Source organism: Aquarana catesbeiana, linkage group LG02, assembly GCF_042186555.1.
Source record: "Aquarana catesbeiana isolate 2022-GZ linkage group LG02, ASM4218655v1, whole genome shotgun sequence".
NCBI lineage: Eukaryota > Metazoa > Chordata > Amphibia > Anura > Ranidae > Aquarana > Aquarana catesbeiana.
The window spans coordinates 668,330,303-668,349,609 of NC_133325.1; the positions used below are offsets into that span (position 1 = coordinate 668,330,303).

At 41.5% G+C, this 19,307-nt stretch overlaps 1 protein-coding gene across 2 annotated transcripts in view; it reads right to left on the reverse strand.

Annotated features, from left to right (window-relative positions):
* LRWD1 (leucine rich repeats and WD repeat domain containing 1) overlaps window positions 1–19,307 on the reverse strand; it is a 44,772-nt gene that overhangs the window by 23,357 nt on the left and 2,108 nt on the right. The window contains exons 2-10 of one of the 2 annotated variants that reach the window (XM_073616654.1): window positions 14,583–14,684; window positions 10,108–10,342; window positions 8,392–8,511; window positions 6,358–6,510; window positions 5,962–6,063; window positions 5,521–5,865; window positions 3,532–3,658; window positions 2,409–2,494; window positions 213–420 (exon numbers count right to left, since the gene is read on the reverse strand). In XM_073616654.1, the coding sequence (XP_073472755.1) occupies window positions 213–420; window positions 2,409–2,494; window positions 3,532–3,658; window positions 5,521–5,865; window positions 5,962–6,063; window positions 6,358–6,510; window positions 8,392–8,511; window positions 10,108–10,342; window positions 14,583–14,662 (1,456 nt within the window). In that variant the 5' untranslated portion in view covers window positions 14,663–14,684. The remainder of the gene's footprint in view (window positions 1–212; window positions 421–2,408; window positions 2,495–3,531; window positions 3,659–5,520; window positions 5,866–5,961; window positions 6,064–6,357; window positions 6,511–8,391; window positions 8,512–10,107; window positions 10,343–14,582; window positions 14,685–19,307) is intronic. The other variant, XM_073616655.1, reaches the window with a different exon arrangement.

Consider the following 19,307-nt stretch of genomic DNA (forward strand, 5'->3'; position numbering starts at 1 on the left):
CTCCCGAGTCCAGCATTCGCCATCTATAATCGCCGAATGTATGACTTGGCCCCACCATTGGATTTGATTGACAGCAGTGGGAGCCAATGGCTGCGCTATCAATCTATCCAATCAAGAGCCGAGAACCCCGGGCAGAGAGACAGCGCGATAAAAATTAATGACAAAGGCTTCATTTCCATGCAGATATGATTTTACAGTTTAGAAGCACTTACTGAAGAGAAATGTGTCATGTGCTGGGCTGAAACACATGATTGAGATGGCTTTTTTATGAGCTTTTATTTCTCCATAGCACATGTTAACTTTGGGATGCATCAGTCTGACTACTCCATATCTTCCACCAGCTGCCAAGACATTGACTTTTCTCTTCTGTCCCTCATTGCTTATCATAGTTAGGGTCGTCCAGGCCAGTGCAAAGAATTCCTAAAATGGAAGATTTTTAATTCTGTTAGAAACAAACTGGAAGCATAATATCTGAACTGAATAATATAGTCAGTACTGAAAGTATTTCAACTCACACTTTAAAAATTATTTTACAATTTCAGCTATTCCACAACAATTCAATGATTAGTACATCTGCTGAAGACAAATACGTTAAAGCTGCTTTCTCACTGATCAGCTTTTCTTCCTTTTTTGCCTTACCAAAAGCGGAAGAAAAATGTATGACCATCAAATCCTATTAAACTCTAAACACTAGTCAGTTGCGGGTCAGTTGCATTTTTAAAAGTCTTGCATGCTGCATTTTTGGTTCACGCAAAACCTTTTTGGAGTCACGTGTTTGGAAATGCGACAGGAACACAGTAAAAATGCGAAAAAAACCCACATATGCATTTTTTACCACATTTTTGCAACGGAGCGGTGTGAAAGTAGCCTTAAAGAATCCTGTAAAGAGAGAATTATAAAATGCCATTGCTGACCACCATGTGACCATGCCAGTTGTCTGGGTTTAGAGCAGAATTTCAGCCTAAAACGAACTAAAAAAAAAAAAAAAAAGTTCCTTCTGCTACCTAGGTTGACCCCTGTGTTAAAAAAAAAAAAAAAAAAAGTAAGTTTATACTTTCCTGTTTTCAGCTCACTCTGATCCCGTGTCAGTCAGGGGTGGCTGCAGGGGAGAGCAACAACAGCTGGGACTTCTGGAAGTGGTGAAGTCACCCATAGGCTCCCATATCTCAGCTGTTGTTGGTCCCCCTCCTCTACCATTCAGCCGCCGCTTACTGGCACAGGGGAGCTGGATCAAGTGACTTGACTGTAGCGAGCTGAAATAGGTAAGAATAGGTAGAGGAGAGAGAGTGGACATTTTTAAGGTTAGTTAGTTATAGGCAGGAATTCTACTTTAATTGACCCAGAACAACACAGATCATCCAAGTGAGAACTTATAACCTGTATACAACTTTGCATCAGCGATTCAGAAAGTACTGAAGTACCTGGATCAGCATGACAGCCAGGGATCTTGATCTTGTACTTCTCAAAAAGGTAATGAAAGCAATATCAGCCTCCCTACTTCCTCAATAAATGTTGTGTTATTAAGTTTTTAATTTGAGGATGAAAGGAACTATGCTGTGATTTTTTTAAATATCTCTATGTTTTAACAAATCATACATTGAAAGGAAGCAGCTCTCCATAGACACTTAGGGGAATAGATAACGCAATTTAACTTTTTGCTGGCCTTAAAAATCGAAGTATGGGATTTAAAACAAAAAAGAAAACCTGCATACACACCTATGTGGCTGAAGCTTTGGTCCAATGCTGCAGCTGTCCCCTGGTGGATCTAAGACCGAGAACTGAGCGATCAAATAGCCGCTAATCGCTCAGTTCTCATTGAGCAGAGAGTGACGATTGTCACTTACAGATTCTCTGCTCTGCCCCTCCAGCACTCACTGGAGCACTGGGTTATGGAGGGGCAGGAGCAGTTGACTCAGGCTTCCAGTGGTGCACTGAGAGGCTGAGCCAGCTGCTGATCAGGCATCTGGGCAGATCCTGACCCGGCTCTGTGACATCAGCCACTGTTGGCTGAATCCAGAACTTCTGCACCCAGAGTGCACTCCTGTGACCCAGGAGAAAAAGTACAGCCAAAACAGTTTGGTCATACTTCTCCTTTGATGCACACAAGAAAAGAAAGAAAGAAAGAAAGAAAGAAAGAAAGAAAGAAAGAAAGAAAGAAAGAAAGAAAGAAAGAAAGAAAGAAAGAAAGAAAGAAAGAAAGAAAGAAAGAAAGAAAGAAAGAAAGAAAGAAAGAAAGAAAGAAAGAAAGAAAGAAAGAAAGAAAGAAAGAAAGAAAGAAAGAAAGAAAATTCTATTTCACAGAGAAGATAAGTATTACATGCTTATTATTTTGATTAATTTTTTTATTTACTTTAATGTTGTATCTAAAGTTTAGTTACCTGTGGCAAGAAATCCAGGCTCACACTTACCTCTCCTGGAACTTTGTACTTCTTTAGAACCTTTCCAGTCTCACAGTCGCTAACACAAACTGACTCTCCACCACATGTTGCAATAACTGAAAGGGTAGAGAATTCATCACAGATCAGCTTTGTAAGGTGAAAACACCAGTTACAAAAAGGAGTACTACCATGAAAAATATTGTATTCTACTATATGAGATTACTACGAGTAGTGATAGTATTTAGTATATGAATTGCTTTGATTTTTCTAAACATTTCCATGAAGGCAAAGCTCACCAACAAAAGTGACAAAAACAAGTATTGGAACACTTTAGAACACTGCCAATGGTGTTTATAACAGTTACCTTTTATTCTTATTATGCCAATTGTTTAAATATTTTTTTGGTTTCCCAAAAGAAAGATATATTGCTGCAACTCACTAATGAACTATCACCTCTGGTAGATAGAGACCAAATTTACAGATGTAAACTGAACTGAAGTGCAAACTGATGTAAAGTGAATGTGTAATACATTTTTCCTAGCAAAAAAAACGTGGCTGAACGGATGACAGCCATGTGAAAAGGTCCCTTATGGTTACTGCAATCCCTGTAGCTTGGTCTGCATGTGAAGAAAAATACACAATTTTGACAAAACAGAAAAAAAAAAAAGACACAAAAATTAAGAAGCAATGCTCTTTTGGTTTTTTGTTTAGGGTTCACCCTGCTAAGAGCATGGCTTATACCCTGAGATCTGTGTCCCCCATCATGTATTCAAACAAAAAAAAATAAGTACAATTGAAAAAAGGAATCAGCTGAATACTATTATTGTATGCATTACTTGCACGCATTTTTTTATAATATAATATTTTGATTGACTACGCTTTAAACCTCATGCAGAAGTATCATTGGGGCGGTTTGATATAGCTACCCACAGAAAACAATTACAGGCTGCAGCTGTACGTGGGGTGGGTATATGCTGGTACTTGCATACTCGCATGTACAGATGTAGCCCCATCGACGCAGACTGTCTGTGCGTGTACTCGTGTATGGCCGCATTCTGCTATTGATTTCTATAGGCAGCTGTATGCATTCTACAACCCCAGGCACCTATGTGCCATGAGGCCTCAAAACTTTACAGCTACATTTCTTCCTTACCTTTACTTGACAGAGAATCCAGAGCAGGCTCAAAAGCACAGGACCACAGCTGGGTGCGGAAATCATCGCTGTTGTTATTTTTACTGTGACACTGAAGAAAATGAAGTGGCTCCACATCAAATCCTTTCTGAGAAAAGGGATATGCAAAAGTCAATGAACTGATGTTACACAATGTTTTTATACATTCCAGCACAAAGTGGACACGTGCTTAAAAGACTCCTTTAGAAAGATGTACCAATAACTACGGCAAGTAGAGGTGAACATTGCACAGCAATGAATTCCGAACATACTACAAAGACTTGATCAATACACAGGAGTTTTTTTTTTTCCTTTTAGTACCAGTTCCTTCAATTGGGGAAATGTGATACTGTACACCAGAGTAGTTAGACAGGACATTTATTGCTCAGTCTATGCTTGTACAAGTTCCATGACTTAAAACGAAAAATATATATTTTGCCTATTGTCGTCTGCAGCCTCACAGATGATCGGTGCAGCGCTGGGGGCAGTTACAAGCACCGATCTCCCTGTATAGCTTTTCTGACAGCCGCTTCTCCCCCTCTCCCTCCCGCGGCTGTCAGGGAGATCAGTGCTTGTAATTGCTCCCACCGCTGCACCGATCATCCCCAATGTCCTCCCCGGGTCCTCCTCCGGAACCCCCTCGTCCTGGATCTGGCAGGATGGACAGTAGAGGAAGGAGTTGGTAAATCTGTCATTTACCGGCTCCTTCCTTTTCCGAATGCACAAAGTTAGTGATCACTGACTCTGTCCATTCATAACCGAGCATCATAAACAAATGTTTATGATGCTTCAGTTAATGAATGAACAGGAGCCGCTGTCTCCTGTCCATTCATCTTCAGTGCAGCTGAGGCTGCTGAGAAAAGGGACTGGGGAATCTGTGTCCTCAGTCCCTTTCCCTGTCTCAAAGGGGAGAGGTCAGGGGTATCTCACCTAAAACCGCTCCCCACTCCCAACCAGATTAAATCTAGCTGCTTAAAATACACGTGAACGTTCTGTAGCGTTCTTAGTTGTATGACATCCATATGTAGAACATACAATACAAGCAAAACAAACTATGCAGTATTCTAAATTTGATTTCTTGCATGAAATGGAAGAGGAGAGATCCCCCGCATTACATGTCCCCAGTCAAGTAAGCCCAGTGAACCATACATCAAAGTATAAAGTAAAAGCAAGTACCATCTTCTCTCCCTCTACCTAAGGGTCAACTGCCGGACATGTGACCCGATCCACTATGCATAACTTAATTGGTGTCCAGGGTCTCTTCTGAATCCACCCACCAAAACCATTTTTTGTAAAAATTTTGGGGACAACCACAAGCCTCATAGGTCTTTCTATTTAAAGGCAGGTCTGAATCAGTTTTTTACAAGCCTCAATACCAACCCGGTCAGAGCGGATCTACTTGGTGGCTATCACCTTTCTCTCTGGGTTGCATATATTGGGCAGGTTGAAACTGTCTGCAATAAAGGTTGACTGTAACTTTAAATAGGCTGTTAACATAACAGGCTTCACTACTACCTACAGTAAAACTTGTTAAAAGATCTATGTTTAACATCTGCATACTGGAACTGAAGTTTCCTTGAAAGACCTCAACAAAGCTGCCTAAAGCTTGCTGAAAACTTGACAAAAGCTTGTACGCTGTTTTATATGAAAATGAGACCTAAATGAGACCTGGCTTCTCTGAAATAGCATTATTGACTTAAGTCCTCTATACACTCTATATAGGACATTATCCATTTGTAGCTGTAAATTTGTTCAAAAACCAAATTACAATGTTTTATTGAGTCCAGAGTCTAGCTAACATGGAACTCATAGTGGATGAGGGCTGCAAATGAAGCCCACAAACCCATACAGGTGCCTTTCAAAACAAGGAACCGATATGCAGAATCAGCCATCATAATAGCTTCATCCCAGTCTGGAAGTGACAGGTACTGTGTCTTACAGAGACACAATGACAAAAAATCCAACACTTACTTTTTTTAGTTCCCTCTTCTGTCTCCCACTGTCTACTGATCTCTTCTCATCGGGTCCTTTTTGTGATGGTGTGCTCCTTAGATTGACTTTTTGAGGTGTTGACAAGCCACGCTTAGCAGGTTCCTTAACAGGTGTAACATTTGGTTTATTCTTAAATGGAGAAAGTGTAATATTTGGTTTATTTCTGGATGGTGAAGATCTGTGTGGGCTTTCCTGATTTTTAGAAGACCTTCTAGGTGTTAAAGCAAGTGAGAGCACATCATTTGTCCGGAGGCGCTTTGTAGGAGTTCCTAATGCAACGTCTAATTCACCAGTACGCTTTTTCTTACCAGGCGTTATCAGGATCTTTAGAAAAGAAAACACAAAATTTCAATCATAATTAAAAGGGAATGTATGGTATTTTAAAACTTCAAGAAAAAAAAATAGCTGGCTTGTGCATACCTCTGTATCATCATTTGCAGATACTGGTTCAGGTTGTGGCTCAGCATCCTTTTTCTTATTACATAACAATGAAGAAATTAATTCTTCTGCAATTATATTCACCTGTTTGACAAGTAAAAAAGAATACTGGATGAAACAAACGGAAAAATATCAAAAGTCCAGCAGAGTGCACAGTGCTTTTATGTCAGCTGTATGTTCTTCACTAGATAGGCAGGCAAAGAGCTAACATATAAAACAGCTTGATGGACAAAATAAAAAAAGAAAAAAGAAAAAAAGAAAAAAAAAAAAAGAAAAAATTCTTAATGATTGAAGCCAAAAACAACAGATTGTAACTTTTCTCTTTATAAAATGTATTTTAGGATGAACATTAGCAATCAACACTCTATTAAGTCTTACTTTCCACTTGGTAAAGTCTTTAAGAGAGTTGGGACCATACTTCACATGATTTACCACTGTCTTCAGAAACTCCTTACTGACAGATTTAATCATGGCTGTGGTGGGCTTATCAGGCAACTTCTCCTTGTAGCTCTTCTCCCAGTAGGCTTCGACCTAAGAGACAACATGAAGAAACATAGCCTTACAAATAAAATAATCAGCTGCTGCATCTCTGTAGCATGACAGCGTTTTATATGAATTATAAAAAAAAAAAAAAAAAAAAGGAAGGTTACAGTCGAATTCCAGGCTTCCTTTTCAGTCTTGTGCAGAGTACTGAAACTGCTCACTCTCCAGTGAGTCAGAAAGAGCCTGCATTATTTTCTGACAGGAAGATGTCCAGCATCATCTACATCTTTCCTCACAGCATTACTATTCCCAGCCCACCTCATTCCCTGCCCTTACCCCCTTTTAGCCTGCTAGCATAGCATTGAGAAGCACAGAGACCTAATGATGGCCTCACTAGGGCTAACATAATGTATTAGGAGGAGAAAAGAGGAATTGGGAAAGGCAGATTAAAATTCAGCATGAATATTTAAAGAAGAACTTCAGTTTTTCCTCCCCAAAATAACGCATGCATTGTGCATGTAAATGAATCACAACCTTGCTGTAAGTTTATAGCAGGTTTCTGTGTCTGATGTCACTCCTCCTGGTTGAATGCCTAAGTTCCTGTTTTCTTTCCTTTTCCAGTCCTGATACATATCCCATGATCCTTTGAGCCTTAGTAGCTTTGGGGCAGGCTATACTGTAGGAGTCACTTGTAGCAGTACTGAGAGTTGATGTGGGCGAATAATAGGGTTACTGTGGATGTTTTTTGGGCCTTCAATGTGGAGGGTGAAAGGTGTAAATGTGTCATACGTCCTTCTGTGTCATTCCGGTCTTGCAGCGTGCCAAAGACTGCAAGACTACAGAGGAAGGGCTATGGGAGGCTACTATAAAAGGTGTTTCCTTCATATGTAAATGAATCACTTCATATAGAGCAGGGCTCTGGGAGGGTGGGATCTGAGGGGTGGGACTCTCCTTGTTCATACTGGTCAGGACTGAATTTTGATTGTGATTCAGTCAATCCTGTCCAGCAGCAGCACAGCTAGCTTTCAGAACAGACTGTGTATGAAGGAGTTTCCTTCCTGAATAATGTTGTGATCTGTGAGGCGGGACACTTCCTGTAAGGGGTTACAGGGCGGGATCGAATGCCAATTAGAAGCAACCTGATGTTTTCAATCCCACCCACCAGAGAAGTAAGGAAGGAAGTTACATTATAAAAGGGGAGTGTTATAGACTCTAGCTGCTGCAGGAATTGGCTGTGGAAGCAAGACAGTCTATCAGCAGGATATAGAGTGTCACATGATGCAAAGCCACAACTAGAACCAGAATACCAGGGGATCTGCAGACAACAGAGTAACATGGTACAGAGCTTTGATCCATGCTGGGATTGATCATTCCATTCAGTTCTCGTGAAAAGAAAGTTGGAATTCAGCTTCAAACATAGGTGTATATTCTGATGCTACGTACACACGGTCGGAATTTCCGACAACAAATGTTCGATGTGAGCTTGTTGTCGGAAATTCCAACCGTGTGTAGGCTCCATCAGACATTTGTTGTCGGAATTACCGACAACAAAAATTTGAGAGCTGGTTCTCAAATTTTCCGACAACAAAATTCGTTGTCGGAAATTCTGAGTACACAGCTCCAACACACAAAATTCCATGCATGCTCGGAGTCAAGCAGAAGAGCCGCACCGGCTATTTAACTTCATTTTTCTCGGCTCGTCATACGTGTTGTACGTCACCGCGTTCTTGACGTTCGGAATTTCCGACAACATTTGTGCGACCGCGTGTATGCAAGACAAGTCTGAGCCAACATCCGTCGGAAATAAATCCAGGATTTTGTTGTCGGAATGTCCGATCGTGTGTACGCGGCATAAGTCTAAAGTGAATGATCTTTTCTATGCTCATCTGTCTATTGCTAGCTGATGTTTTCTAGGAGCAGTACACTTACCCTGGAGCTTAATTCTCTGTGGTTGACAAACCGGACATGATTAGCCAGAGATGTTATATCTTTATTATTCAATCGTCGCAGCTTAGGTAGAAGACAGAACACCTTGTAATTATCGCTGACCTAAAATTAGGTAAGAAGCATTAAAACCATAAATCATAAAAGTGCTGAATATACTGAAAGCTGTAAAACGTGTTAAATTAATCCAGTACTTAGCTAGGAAATGTAGCCTGTTGGAGCATATGTAAGCAAGAGCGCAAGAATATAAACCTTTTAGGCTTCATACACACGGACAGCACAGACCTCCTGAGACCCGCTGCCGCATAAGCCACAATTAGAGAAGAAATGGCTGTACGCGATTATGCACTGAGGGTTGCGCAAAGCACCCGCATTGACACATGCCTCAAACACACAGGGAGGAGGTCGATTTGCTAAAGCCAAATATACTGTGCACTTCAAGGTGTATTTGCTCTAGAGAGAAAGCTCTGAAATGAGAGAAAGCTCTGAAATGAGGGGAAGCTCTGCTGGTTTCTATCATCCAAATCACGTACAAGCAAAAATGCTGTGATTGAGTATTCTTTGCAAAGTGAAGCTTTACCTCATTTACGAAGCTCTGGAGCAAGTGTGCTTGCAGAGCACAGTATATTTTCCTTTAGTAAATCAACCCCTTTACCTGTGTTAGGAGCATACGCTCGTGTGTGTTCTTTACACAACCCTGATGCATAACTGGGACAGCCGCATCTTCTAATTCATCTCAATGGGCTAAAGTACATGGTGGCTGCGGGTCCCAGGAGAGTGATTATGCAGGCTCTGCATCCTGTACGGCCTTATAAAAATAAACATTGCTACTGCTAACCTCCTTCTGAAAATATGAATGGACCTATATGTTGATCTTCTAGCTTCAATTGAAGTGATTGTAAAGCCTATATTTTTTTTTAAGATTAAAACAAAAAAAAAAAAAAAAAAAAAACACCACAACAACTTACTTGCTTTGTGCTATGGTTTTGCATAGAGCAGCCCCAAACCTACTCTTCTGGGGCCCCTGGTCAACACTCCTCTTTTTCTCCATAACAAGCCACTTGCTATGGTGGCACACCTACATGCTGGCTTCCAAGCCACGCTGAAAAAAAACACCCAGCTTTTTGAACCACTTTAATCAGCGTTACAGATCCAAAATAAATATGCTCTAACGAGCAGGGCCCTCTGTTTCCTACTGTATTAAAGTGTATTGTATTTGTACTGTCTACCTTCAAGTTGTAAAGCGCTGCGTAAACTGTCAGCGCTATATAAATCCTGAATAATAATAATGCAAATCAGGTAAGTAAGAGTAATATCAGAAGTCCTTATCTGTATTCGGATTCCGGGAAAAGCCGCCCTCGCAGGAAGAACACAGCGATTATTGCTAGTGGCTGTAACAGCCACTAGCAATAATCGTACATAAAATTTGGCAGGTTGATTGTACCCAAGTTGATCAATCGATCAACTTGGGTACATTCAGCCTGCCCATACATGGTTCAGGCCAAGATTCGAACCGTCTATGGCTGGCTTTAGGTGAACATGTAAATTCAAACAGACTTTAAGTAATTAACAAACTGTAACTCAACTCCAGCCAACGTTTTGTTTGCTTTTGAATAGAAGCTGACAATTGCAGTCACCCCTGGCACTGTTTTATCGGGTTGATAGGCCTAGGCTTTACTGGAAAGGCAGCAGTTCACTTACAGTAAGATATAGGTTTTCTTCATACATGACCTCCTCCAGATTAGGAAACTGTTGCAGACTGGTTACATCCTCAACCTGATTGTCAATAAAATTTAGCACCCTTAGTTTAGGAAGGCTGATCTTTTCTGGGATTTCAGTTAGACTGTTCTTGGAGATGTCCAGTTCTTCGAGATTTATCATTCGTGAAAAAAGATGTGGATCAACATCTTTTGTTTCCAGATGCATTTTAGACAAGCTGAAATAAAATCAAACGCCAAATAATATACATTAGAAATTAAAGGAGGAGTCTACATGCATCTACATAGTTAAAGCTATATCTGAAAATTTATCAACAAAAGCACAATTTATGAAATGCTCTTTAAATTGTTATTTTAAAACCTATGCACAAGCACCAAAATGGACCTTCAGGTCATAGTTTATTGAGCATAGAGTGACCTCTATATTATCAGGGCTGTCAGGATATGCCAAGTCAAATTACAAAAACACTAATGGTATAATTCTCTCAAATTAGATACCTATCATAAAAATGTACTGGTGGTTGGCAATAACTCTGTTACCAGGACTTTTGCTAACACCACTGATCGCATAAATGACTGTTTAACAGTAAAGCTGATTGAATTGTTCATGGCAACCAATTATCTTGCCTTTATTTTCCTCAGTGCAGATTAGAATATTAAAAAAAAAAAAAAAAAAAGGGGGGGGTGGGGACTTGCGGTAATGAAACTTTAATAAAAGAGACCCATGCATATTCTTTGTATGCACTGCAGCACCAGAGGTGGAACATCAGCCAATGTTTCTATATGTACAGTACATGAACTTAAAGAGTGAGGGAACATCAGAGTCCCCACAAAAAGCTGAACTCCATACTCTCACTAATTGACCCATAGGTAAGCTCTGCATGGAGTAAAACGCATTGGGGCGTCTTCTTCCAGGTGGAACAGTCTGTATATCTTTGTCATTATTCTAGATGAATCCAGAAGGAGGAAACAGAAAATACTGGGAGCCAGCACTACAAGTTGGAGGATTTGTGAGAAAGTGTGGCTGTAGCAGAAAATTGCACTACCGTTGTATTATTGGGCTTTGGTTGTTAACATTCCTCAACAAAATTATGGATCCAATTAGAGCAAGACTATTTAGACCAACCATTACAAGACATCTTTTGCTCTTGCTTGAATCCGAGATGCAACACCATTTAATGAAAGGAGTTACCCTCCTGAACAAAAATGATGGGTTCAATTAGAGCAAAACCATTTAGACCAACTAGTGATCCTGGCCTCCCTTCTCTCCCTGCAACAATGCCATCCTCCCTACTGCCCCCATGGATAAAAAAAAAAAAAAAAGGGAGATGAGCATCGCAGTTTTTCGTGTCCACAGTAAAAAGCGCCTACAATAGGCAGGTAAGCATCAGAACTGGACCACAGAACAATGGAAGAAGTGGCCTGCTCTGATGAAACACCTGTTCATTTACACCATGCTTCTAGCAATCCACATGTGTGTTACCTGTGGAAGACATGGCACCAGGATGCAGTATGAGAAGGAGGCAAGCCGACTGAGGCAGTGTGATGCTTTGGGCAAGTTTCTGATGGAAAACCTTGGGTCCTACCATTCATGCGGTTATTTTAACATGTACCACCTACCTAAACATTGCTGGTGACCAAGTACACCTCTTAATGGAAACAATATTCCCCGATGGAAATGGCCACTTCCAGCAGGATAATGCGCCTTTCTTGGTTCAAGAACGGTTTGAGGAACACAACAAATTTGTGGTATTGACTTGACTTACAAATTCCCCAGATCGCAATTCAATTGAGCATCTGTGCAAAAAAAAAAAAAAAAAAAAAGAAGAAGGCCAATCCATGGAGGACCCACCTCGTAAAGGATCTGCTACTGATGGCTGGGTGCCAGATACCATTGCATACCTTCAAAGGTCTAGTGGCATCCATGCCTTGTAGGTCAGGGATGTTTTGGCAGAAAAAAGGCGACTTACTCAATATTGCAACCCCTGGCAAAAATGATGGAATCACCAGTCCCTGAGGATGTTCCTTCAGTTGTTTATTGTTGTAGAAAAAAAGCAGATCACAGACATGGCCAAAAACTAAAGGCATTTCAAATGGCAACTTTCTGGCTTTAAGAAACACTAAAAGAAATCAAGAAAAATAATTGTGGTGGCCAGTAACAGTTAGATTTGTAGAACAAGCACAGGGAATAAATTATGGAATCACTCAATTCTGAGGAAATAATTATGGAATCACCCTGTAAATTTTAATTACAAACACTAACACCTGCATCAGATTAAATCTGCTTGTTAGTATGTAGGTAAAAAGGAGTGATCACACCTTGGAGAGCTGTTGCAACAAGTGGACTGACATGAAGCATGGCTCCAACACCAGAGATGTCAATTGAAAAAAGGAGAGGATTATCAAACTCCTTAAAGAGGGTAAATCATCACACAGTGTTGCACAAGATGTTGGTTGTTCACAGTCGGCTGTGTCTAAAACATGGACCAAATACAAACAACATGGGAAGGTGGTTAAAGGCAAGCATACTGGTAGACCAAGGAAGACATCAAAGCGTCAAGACAGAAAACTTAAAGCAATATGCCTTGAAAACAGAAAATGTACAACAAAACAAATGAGGAACAAATGGGAGGAAACTGGAGTCAACATCTGTGACCGAACTGTAAGAAACCGCCTAAAGGAAATGGGATTTACATACAGAAAAGCTAAAAGAAAGCCATCTCTAACACCTAAACACAAAAAACAAGGTTACAATGGGCTAAGGAAAGGCAATCGTGGACTGTGGATGATTGGATGAAAGTCATATTCAGTGATGAATCTCGAATCTGCATTGGGCAAGGTGACGATGCTGGAACTTTTGTTTGGTGCCGTTCCAATGAGATTTATGCAGACGACTGTCTGAAGAAAACATGCAAATTTCCAGTCAATTATGATATGGAGCTGCATGTCAGGTAAAGGCACTGGGGAGATGGCTGTCATTAAATCTTCAATAAATGCACAGGTTTACATTGAAATTTTGGACACTTTTCTTATCCCATCTATTGAAAGGATGTTTGGGGATGATGAAATCATTTATCAAGATGATAATTCATCTTGCCATAGAGCAAAAAACTGTGAAAAAATTCCTTGAGGAAAGACACATAAGGTCAATGTCATGGCCTGCAAACAGTCCGGATCTCAATCCAATTGAAAATCTGTAGTGGAAGTTAAAGAAAATGGTCCATGACAAGGCTCCAACCTGCAAAGATGATTTGGCAACAGCAATCAGAGAAGGCTGGAGCCAGACTGATGAAGAGTACTGTTTATCACTCATTAAGTCAATGCCTCAAAGACTGCAAGCAGTTATAAAAGCCAGAGGTGGTGCAACAAAGTACTAGTGATGTGTTGGAGTGTTATTTTGTTTGTTTTTCATGATTCCATAATTTTTTCCTCAGAGTTGAGTGATTCCATAATTTATTCCCTGTGCTTGTTCTATAAATCTAACTGTTACTGGCCACCACAATTATTTTTCTTGATTTCTTTTAGTGTTTCTTAAAGCCAGAAAGTTGCCATTTGAAATGCCTTTAGTTTTTGGCCATATCTGTGATCTGCTTTTTTTCTACAACAATAAACAACTGAAGGAACATCCTCAGGGACTGGTGATTCCATCATTTTTGCCAGGGGTTGTAGCTGGCTGGTCATAAAGTTATGGCTGATTGATGTATTCTCTCTATTGGAATGTCAAAGAAATCCTAGTTTGCTTATCTGTACCTATGCCAACTGTATTATGTATTGTGCACTGTTATACCAAACTGCTTTCTTAAAGTGGGGTTCCACACAAAAAAACCTGAAAAATTCTAAAAAACATTTGCATATTTTTTTTTTTTAACATAACTCTAAATGCCTGTTGCTAGGTGGTCCCTCGTAGTCTGCCTCTTCCTTTGCCTGGGCTGGTGACATCACTTCCCCCTCGGCACAGGAAGGGCTCCGCTCTGCTCCCTCCCTCCTGTCAATCATCTGGGACCCATTACAGGTCCCAGGTGATTGAGCGGCCAATCACGGCGCGCGGCGCCGCTCGCGCATGCACAGTGGGTGCCAGGCTGTGAAGCCACAGCCCGGCGCCCACAGTTGAAATGTCGGTGCTGACGAGCGGGGGGGGGGGGACGAGCGGGGCTTCGATCCCCCGCACCGCTGGACCCAGGGACAGGTAAGTGTCCAATTAAAAGTCAGCAGCTGCAGTATTTGTAGCTGCTGACTTTTATTTTATTTTTATTTTTTTAATGGTGCCCCTGGGTGGAACTCCTCTTTAATAACAAATTTATAGAAGGAAAAAAAAAACCCATCCTAGATATTTTCTGTACCTGCATTATCTTTAAAAAGGGAACACATGTGGAATGTTCCTCATGTGTTACAGAGAAGTATTAAGACAATTAGATTTTTTTTTGTTGTCCTGACAAACACATTAAGATCTCAACTTACTTGAGTGTCTTCAAATTCCTCAAATGGCTGGATTTTGGAAGACCCTTCTTTAATAGGGTGTCTGATGTTAATTTGGTCATTGTGCTTGCCTGCCAGGTTTTCCTATACAGAAAAGAGATCCCATTTATCAACCAACTCAGAAGACTGAAAATACAAGCTTTCAAAATGCTGGGTTTTTCATTCAGATGTGATGCGATACGAGGTCTTAAAAGTGGAATTAAACCTACCTTTTAAAAAACTGCAAGCAAGCAGCTTTTTATTGTATAAGAGACATGCTATATCTATTCTGCAATGTTACAAACTTACCTGCCTGCTCAGTTTTCTACCAAATGTACAGCGAGCTGCGCATGTGCAACTCTGCATGCATTTCTGGCACACTGCGACTGTGCCAGAATGACCGATTCCCGGGCGCATGCAGAGGAGGTCGTCTTCCAAGGAGCTGAAAACCAGCACCCAGGGAGAAGATAACGGTGCCCGGGGAGGGATGTAACCACCACATTGCGAGAAGGTGGAGGTGAATATATTGGGAGAGTTTAGGTCCCCATTAAGCATTGCTGTATCCATGCTAGCCAGCATGGAGGTCTATCTGCATGCATATTGTATTCAAGCAGCTGCAGCACACATGCTGTCAGAATATCCAAAATTGGCTGCAGTCACAGCTCATCCTACAACTTTCCACAGGGCTCTTTTAATTTTTCAGTTGAGTTTTGTCAAGTGGAAGGTGCCAACAGAGTCACCCACAACTCATCTTTAAGTCATGTATGGCCAGCTCTAAGTGGTTGTAAAGGTTTTTTACATTCATGCATTCTATGCACGAATGTAAAAAACCTTCAGTATGCCGCTCCCCCCCCCCCCCCCCCGCCTCATTGGCTGAGAGACAGCAGAAGAGCCATTGGCTTTCGCTGCTGTTGATCATATCCCACCCCTTCCCCTTAACCACATGCTGACCAGCTGCCGCATATACTGCGGCAGGTTGGCTCTTCTGCGTACGTTGGTCCGTGCAGGTGAAATTGCGGGCGCGATGCCCGCCGACCGCCCGCAATCGCTGTACACAGAGGCAGAACGGGGATCTGGCGTTGTAAACAAGGCGGATACCCGTTCTGACAGGGGACATCTCAGAGATCTGCTGTTCCCAGTGATTGGGAACAGCGATCTCTCGATCTCTATCATGTTCCAGTCAGCCCATCCACTCTACAGTTAGAACACGCTGAGAGAACGTCGGTGCCTCACCAATCGGAGCCCCGCCGCCAGCGCCTCACTAATCGGAGCCCCACCGCCAGCGCCTATCATCAGTATCCATATCAGAGCCACCCCTCCGTTTCACTTTCACAGCTTGGAGTTAGTAGGTGAAGCAGGCCGGACACACAGCACCATGCAGAGTTGTTCTGTCAGTTTCCTCGAATTTATGTGCAGAGCTGTGAGGAAAACATACTACATAATTGCAAATGACACCAGGAAACAATTTGATTTGATGTGCCTTGCAGACAAGTTCTAGGTACTGCGTAGCTGTTAGTTATAGGGCTGGGGAAAAAAAAAAAAAAAAAACGATTTGAATCTTGAATCGAGTCGAGAGGTCAAATCGATTCAAATTTTCAGCGATTTTTTTTCAGATTTTTTTTTCCCACCAGGACACCGCGCCGGTCCTGAAGAGCTGCGGGCAGGAGTTTTTAGGCGAGGCCGCGGCTTTAGCCTAGTCCACGGCATCCGACCTCGCGGACTAGGCCAAAGCTGCGGCCTCGCCTAAAAACTCCTGCCTGTAGCTCCTCAGGACCGGCGCGGTGTCCATCAAAAGGAAAAAAAAAACAGATTTTTTTTTTTTTTTGAGACAATCACTCAGCTCTAGTTAGGTATAATAAGCTTACAGATTTTGATTAAGGCCTTGTTCACACCATCTTTGGAGACCTGCTTTTTTCTGCACTAGAAAAACGCAAATCTCTGCGGGGGGTGTGAATGAGGCCTTAGTCAAAAATCGGTACGTTTTTTAGTCGGCTACCCAGTACCTAAAACTTGTCTAGGTTTACCCCATGAGGATGTAGAATTTCGTACTAAAATTCTTAGGAAATTGTACTTCATCGGTTTTTAACATTTTATTTTGTAATAAATGAACTTTACCAAATGAATATCACATATACTGTTGGAAATATGTTTGAGAAAAAAAAATTCCCTCTTGGTCTTTTGAATTTTCTCATTACTGCGGATGAAAATGAATGTCGATTTGACCCCCTCTAATAATTAGGAAAGGCAAATTACACTTTAGAACACTCTTTCCCAAAATATTTCATTCAAAATTCTACCCATCTATGGCCAGTTTTAACTTGCACTGTCCAGTAGCACACTTATCAAATGAAAAGGTATCTTTGGAAGTGTTTGATTTTCTATGGTGGAACAAATCTATGGGCTAAAAACCACTCCTGCCTTGAAGGGGTTAACAGAAAATGCACTTGATTTCAAAACATATTTAGCATACAGTTACATTAATTTACATGATTGTGACTCCATAGGGATTCCTGAGACTGTAGGTGTAAACAAACAACACAGGCCCTAGCATTGTCTGCACCTGCAGGGTGTGGAGACACCATTATACAATCATGCTCCATAGGGGGGCGCTAGATGCAAGGTGTTAAATGTGAACAAAGAGCTTGTTTGAAATACTGATATTTTTTGCCTCTGTTGATCCTGGTAATACTCTAATGCCCTGTACACACGGTCGGACATTGATCGGACATTCCGACAACAAAATCCATGGATTTTTTCCAACGGATGTTGGCTCAAACTTGTCTTGCATACTCACAGTCACACAAAGTTGTCGGAAAATCCGATCGTTCTGAACGCGGTGACGTAAAACACGTACGTCGGGACTATAAACGGGGCAGTAGCCAATAGCTTTCGTCTCTTAATTTATTCTGAGCATGCGTGGCACTTTGTGCGTCGGATTTGTGCACACACGATCGGAATTTCCGACAACGGATTTTGTTGTCGGAAAATTTTATAGCAAGCTCTCAATCTTTGTGTGTCGGAAATTCAGATGGAAAATGTGTGATGGAGCCTACACACGGTCGGAATTTCCGACAACAAGGTCCTATCACACATTTTCCGTCAGAAAATCCGACCGTGTGTACGGGGCATAAGAATTACTATGGGATACAGTCCTGTATTTTTCCCAGTGTGCCCGTGCCTTGAGCAATCGTGTCAAAAGTATATTTTGATAGCTTTATGTGACATTTGTATACTACACACTGTACTCTGATCATCATCATGCAGTTTGTATTCCTATGTATATCATTTCACTAAGCAGCTGCTTTCCTATGCACTAAGGCCCCTTTCACACTGGGGCGGTTTGCAGGCGTTATTGCGCTAAAAATACCACCTGCAAACCGCCCCTAAACAGCCTCCGCTGTTTGTTCAGTGTGAAAGCCCGAGGGCTTTCACACTGAAGCGGTGCGCTGGCAGGACGGTAAAAAAGTCCTGCGAGCCGCATCTTTGGAGCGGTGTGTTCACCGCTCCTAAACCGCTCCTGCCCATTGAAATCAATGGGACAGCGCGGCACTGTACGAGCGGTTTTAACCCTTTTTCGGCCACCAGCGGGGGTTAAAACCGCACCGCTAGAGGCCGAATACAGCCGCAAAAACCGAGGGTAAAACAGCACTAAAAATAGCGCTGTTTTACCGCCGACGCCCCTACCGCCCCAGTGTGAAAGGGGCCTTAGAAGAACTGCAGTCTGCTCACATCATTTGTAGTAAAAACCATCTTTGCCATTCTGAAGCTTCCCTCCAACCACTTTGCATATTATTTTATATATACTGGGATTCTGTACTTGCCAAATATGCTGCAGAAATATTCCTCCACTGACTCAGGCTGCAATAATTTTAACTGTGGGCAGCTGAAGCTGCTGCCTGTTCACTTTCTGGATTTACAAAGACACACACCTCCAGCTCTGCAGCTCTCATTGGCCCTCTTATGACTCACCCCCTCCCCCCTTCCTGGCAAACTCTCACAAGAGTGAGTGAGAGAGCTGTGCATGATGTCATAAGCCTAGGCTAATGGCCAGACAAGAAACAGGAAGTGGACTGTATAGGGTATTTATTTACTGGCATCAACAAAAATTTTACTATCAAAAGTTAAAACAAGGGCAGAAGATTTAATAAATGGAAAGATGCAAAAAATGACTAACGTTCCACTTTAATAAGATGGTTTTGTATTCATTTTTTGAAGTCTGTATCTTTGAGTTTTCTGTTGTTAAAATTAATAATTCTTTATTAAAATCAGAATTAAGAAAAAAAGCGTACTCAATGGCAGCTTTGAAAGTATGACTAAAGGCAACATTTTTTTGGATAGAGTGCAACAAAAACTAGAACTCTTGTCAGTTTTTATTGCTGTCTGTGCCCCCGTTAGGGAGATTCACCCTCTATTTGTCCTGTTTACCACTATCATTGAAAGTAAAGAAAATCCCAAATTTTGTATTGTCCCCAGAAAAGTTATATAGAGGGGAAATCTTCCAATGGGGATACTAGTTCTGGTGACCTGGGGGCCCCCAAGAAACTCGCCTAATTTGCAGGGATTTCTCCTCACTTCCTGTTTGGCTATGGCACAGGAAGTGAAGGGGAATCTCCGCAATGGGACACAGATGACGGAAAAAAAAAAAAAAAAAAAATCTGACGGGGGTTATAACTCTCCCGTACTCTATCCAAAATGAAAAGAAAAAAAAGGGGAAGAAGAAAAAGGAAG